The 5520-nt window shown below is 40.4% G+C and overlaps 1 protein-coding gene across 1 annotated transcript; it reads left to right on the forward strand.

Moving 5' to 3' along the window:
• On the forward strand, positions 1-430 carry LOC105503067 (keratin-associated protein 2-1). Its single transcript, XM_011929800.1, has one exon. The coding sequence runs from the start codon at positions 44-46 to the stop codon at positions 428-430; it is 387 nt and encodes a 128-aa protein (XP_011785190.1). The 5' UTR covers positions 1-43.
• The last annotated feature ends 5090 nt before the right edge of the window (positions 431-5520 follow it).

The raw sequence follows: 5520 nt of genomic DNA on the forward strand, positions 1-5520 counted from the left end.
GCTCCTCTCAACAGCCCACCCCACACCAGCCTCAGACACCACCATGACCGGCTCCTGCTGCGGCTCCACCTTCTCCTCCCTGAGCTACGGGGGAGGCTGCTGCCAGCCCTGCTGCTACCGCGACCCCTGCTGCTGCCGCCCCGTGACCTACCAGACCACCGTGTGCCGCCCCGTGACCTGCGTGTCCCGCTGCACGCGTCCCATCTGCGAGCCCTGCCGCCGCCCGGTGTGCTGCGACCCCTGCTCCCTGCAGGAAGGCTGCTGCCGCCCCATCACCTGCTGCCCCACGTCGTGCACGGCTGTGGTCTGCAGGCCCTGCTGCTGGGCCACCACCTGCTGCCAGCCTGTGTCTGTGCAGTCCCCCTGCTGCCGGCCCCCCTGCGGCCAGCCGACGCCTTGCAGCACCACCTGCAGGACCTTCTCCTGCTGAGCAGGGCACTGACTGCCCGGAACATACAACTCACTTTCTGAAAAAGTCACACTCCCGTTTCTCTACTTTAACAAACCTCCTGCCCTGAGCCCGCAAGACCCCACATCAACCAAGCTGGGAACCGAGAACCCGGCTCATCTATTAAGACGTGGGCCATTCTGAAGTCTTTGTAAAGGAAGCAATTTCCTTCTTCCTATCTAAGATTTTGTGGCATGTTTATTTTCTAATAAATATCTGTTCTTTGGTCTTGCAAAAACTTTGGTTTTATTTACTCATTCTAATGTTTTGTATTAAATTAACTTTTAATTAAAAAAGCTGACACATAATTGTACATGTTTATGGGGTGCAGTGTGATGTTTCCATACATGTATACATTTTGTAATAATCAAGTCAGGGTGTTTAGCATATTCACCACCTCATACATTTATCATTTATTCATGGTAAGAGCATTTAAAATCTTCTCTGTTAGCTATTTTGAAATATACGATACAATATTACTAACCATAGTCACCCTACTGTGCATTAGAATACCAACACTTATCCCTCCTATCTATCTGTAACTTTGTACCTGTTGACCAATCTCTGCTTATCCTCCCCTCCTCTCACTCTCCCCAGCCTCTGGTAGCCAGTATTCTACTCTCTACTTCTACGAGATTAACTTCCTTAGATTTCACATAGGAGTGAGAGAATGTGCTGTTTGTCTTCCTGTGCCTGGTTAATTTCACTTACCATAATGTCCTCCAGGTTCATCCATGTTGTTGCACATGACAGTATTTCATTGTTTTTATGGCTGGTAGTTTTCATTTTGTGTGTGTGAGAGAGTGTGTGTCATATTTTCTTTATCCATTCATCCATTGATAGACACTTAGATTGTTTTCATATGTTGGCTGCTGTAAATAGTGCTGCAACAAACATGGAAGTGCAGATATCTCCTCAACATACTGATTTCATTTCCTTTGGACATATACTCAATAGTGGGATTGCTGGATCATATGGTAGTTCTATTTTTGGGGGACCCTCCATACTGTTTTCCATAATGGCTATGCTACTTTACATTCCCTCCAACCTAGTATGAGCTCCCCTTTTACCACATCCACACCAGGATTTGTTACTTTTTTGTATTTTTGATAATAGCCATTCTAATTGGGGTGATATGGTATCTCATTGTGGTTTTGATCTGCATTTCATGATGATTAGTGATGCTGAGCACTTCTTCATATATGTGTTGGCCATTTGTGTGTTTTCGTTTTTTTTTTTGTTTGTTTTTTTTTTTTTGAGACGGAGTCTCGCTCTTGTCGCCCAGGCTGGAGTGCAGTGGCGCGATCTCCGCTCACTGCAAGCTCCGCCTCCCGGGTTTACGCCATTCTCCTGCCTCAGCCTCCCAAGTAGCTGGGACTACAGGCGCCCGCCACCTCGCCCGGCTAGTTTTTTTGTGTGTTTTTAGTAGAGACGGGGTTTCACCATGTTAGCCAGGATGGTCTCGATCTCCTGACCTCGTGATCCGCCCGTCTCGGCCTCCCAAAGTGCTGGGATTACAGGCTTGAGCCACGCGCCTGGCCATTTGTGTGTTTTCTTTTGTGAAATATCTGTTCAGGTCTTTTACCTATTTTTGATTGGATTTATTATCGTTATTCACTGTTGAGTTGTTCAAGTTCCTTATATATTCTGGGTATTAAACCCTGGTCAGATGCATAGTTTGAAAACATTTTCCCCCATTCTCTAGGTTGTCTCTTCATTGCGTTGATTTGATTGTTTCCTTTGCTGTGCAGAAGGTTTTTACTTTTATATAATCCCATTTGACTACTTTCACTTTTGTTGTCTGTGCCTTTGAGGTCTTATCCCCCCAAGAAAAAAACCATTGCCCAGACCAGTGCCATAAAATGCTTCCTGTATGTTTTCTTCTAGTAGTTTTATTATTTGTGGTCTTATATTGAAGTATTTAATCCATTTTGGGTTGTTTTTAAATACGTTGACAAATAGGGTCTAAATGCACTGCTTGCCTACCATATGCAAGTCACAGGCTACATGGTATAAAATAGAAATTAAAATTGAATTAAAAATGTTCCCCTCTTCAAAAAGCTTCTAGGGACATGAGTCATATTCAACTAAAATTCATCTAAAAAGTAGAATATGAAAAAATAAAAGTACAACACTGTGTGGTGTCAACAGAGAAGTCACTATTGCTTAGGGAAAAAAAAAGAAAGATTGAAAAGAGAAGCTAACATTTTATATGGGTTCAGATTGTGCTACCCAGATCAGAGGGATGGCATTCGTGGCAATAGAAATAGTATGAGCAAAGGTATGGAGGGAGGGGAACCATAGCATTGTTCAGAGTACAGTTTGGCTGGGGGCACTGGATATATAGAGAGTGATAGTGAAAGAAAGATTTGGAAAATTTGTGTGCTTTGAATACTAGCCAAGGGAGTACACCCTTAATGCAATAAGCAGTAAGGAGCTGTTGAAAGCTTTGGGGCAGGAAAATGGCATAACAAGAGCTGGGCATTGGGACAATTCTCATGATAGCTCCTTATAAAGACAGAGGTCAAAGGCCAGAGAAGTAAGTTGCACAGAACTATACAGAAACTAATCAGGAAGATACTGCCCTGATTGCCAAGCAATGTACAATGTACAATAAGAGCTCAACTAAGATAATACCCATGGAATAAAGAAGACACAATGAGTATGGCAGATGTAGAAACCCAGAAAGTATATTAACTTAGTTGAATGTCGGAAACAAAAAACGACTAGGAAGCAAATGTGATTTATTCCCATTGTAAGTCCCTGGTCCACACCGGGGACTATTGTGGGGAGGGGGGAGAGGGGAGGGATAGCATTAGGAGATATACCTAATGTAAATGACGAGTTAATAGGTGCAGCACACCAACATGGCACATGTATACATATGTAACAAATCTGCATGTTGTGCACATGTACCCTAGAACTTAAAGTATAATAATAATTTTTTTAAAAAAAGTCTCTGGTCCAGACACTTAAAAGAACTTTAACGTATTTATACTTATTTATTGTGTATTTAAAATCGCTAGTCCATAGTGTCATCTATCTACCATCTAATATTTATATTCTTGAGCTATTACAAAACACCTTTTTTAAGAAAAAAAGACAAATACAAAGAGCTTTACTAACATTAATTGATTCTGAAAAGCAGCATGGTATAAAATAAAAAGAACTGGTCTAGGAATGAGCTCTTCTAGTTGTGTACTGTGGGAATGGAACAAGTCGCTTAACCTCTCCAAGACTCAAGAGTATTCTAACAACAACCAATGTTAAGAGAAAATGAAAAGTGCTCCATACCACACCACCAATGTTCCCATTTAGAACTTTGAGACTAAACAGTTCTTTACTCAATTCTTTTCCTTGATTAATCCCTCCTGTTACTACTACACTGATTTTTATACTAGAGCAAGATGTGAAACAAACAGATGGGGTCCTGCTTTCTGTATAAGCCTTTAGTGCTGTGGGCATAGTAGAAGTTAATAAATATGTGCTATTTATAATAAGAATGATGTCAGTTTCTACACCTATAAAATTAAGTGGTGGAACAAGATAATTTACACATTTTTGATCTCCAACATTCAGTGATTACATATAACCATTTTCAATGTCATACCTACAGTCATAGTTACCATATGACATGGACATCTTTACTGATGCTGGCATGAATCACATTGTAATACAACCCCATTCCTGTACAAACACCACCACCTCATAAAATGCTAACTCTGTGTTTCTATTCATGATTGGAAGGGAGAAATAAACCTACCCCAAGTAGAAATAATATGTTTTTGTCCAGACTTTTTTCATGTATCTTATGTAACCCTAAACTCCCAGTAGAAAATCACATTCTTTCTTCTAGCAATGGCCAGGAATTGTTTTAACTTTTATTTTGTTGAAATTTGTCTTAATCTCTTTGCATTTATTATACTACACCTCTTGAACTATATTTGGTCACCCATTTTCTAACCTGCCTTATAAAGCAGATAAAAGTATTTTCTAACTCTTGCTTTTTCTTTGATTGATTCCCCTTCCTAAATTCAGTTGTCTTGCTCTTTGGTCTAATATCTTTTCACAGGACACATAGTTTAGTAATATGAAATGACATAAATTAAAAATAAATTCTGCCTTTGAGAAATTATATGCCAGATAATCCATATACTGGTGGTTTTTGTCTTTCATAGAGGAGTGTAAATTTCATTAAAATATTTTGCAATCTTTTTCCAATTACTGAATACGAATTTTAGCCTCTCTTTTAAGAGACATTGGAATTGAACAGGTTTTGTTTTATATATCCTCCTGAGTGATGTTTCCTCAAATATGAATATGAAGTTCAGGAGATATCACAGAAATTGGAAAGATTTCATTTCAGGGAAAAATCTATGAATTTCTATGAATGTAGAGTTTATCAGAGTTTCTATCTGGCTAATAAGATTATATACAGAGAGTATAATCTTACTAGTCTAAAAAATATAAAGCAGTCTTACAAAAGAACAGTCATGATTAATAATTCTTTTCTGGAGACTTGAGGTTTGGTGAATACAATCCCCAAAATCACATCATCTTATGGGTGAGAGTCACCTTGTCAGATGATATGCCCACAAGTGCAAAACTGAAGCTGAAGCTCAAGTGGAAATTACACCATTGTTTGAAAACAAAATGTTAACATTTTTACCAAGGACAAACACATTTGGTGAGTATTAGCTGAGCAATAAGGAAAAATCAATTTCAAGATATATTTAAAACAATTCAGCATTGGAACCATCAGAGGGCCCTAGAAAGGCTGGTTTAAAGAGTAACAAGATAAAAATGTTGCTCGCCACAGATAGAGGAATTGGTCAAGACTTATAAAAAGCCCGAGGTGGAATAGGCAGCCATAACTCAGAAACTCCTCCAAGCAACCCAAACTTCAGACCAACTCCTGACACCATGGCCTGCTGTCAGACCAGCTTCTGCGGATTTCCCAGCTGCTCCACCAGTGGGACCTGCGGCTCCAGCTGCTGCCAGCCAAGCTGCTGTGAGACCAGCTGCTGCCAGCCACGCTGCTGTGAGACCAGCTGCTGCCAGCCACGCTGCTG

The sequence above is a fragment of the Colobus angolensis genome, unplaced genomic scaffold (genome assembly GCF_000951035.1).
Source record: "Colobus angolensis palliatus isolate OR3802 unplaced genomic scaffold, Cang.pa_1.0 Scaffold83, whole genome shotgun sequence".
Classification (NCBI taxonomy): domain Eukaryota; kingdom Metazoa; phylum Chordata; class Mammalia; order Primates; family Cercopithecidae; genus Colobus; species Colobus angolensis.

What these genes read in the sequence shown, in the direction of transcription:
- LOC105503067 (XM_011929800.1), top strand. Translation starts at nt 44, where the DNA reads ATGACCGGCTCCTGCTGCGGCTCCACCTTCTCCTCCCTGAGCTACGGG.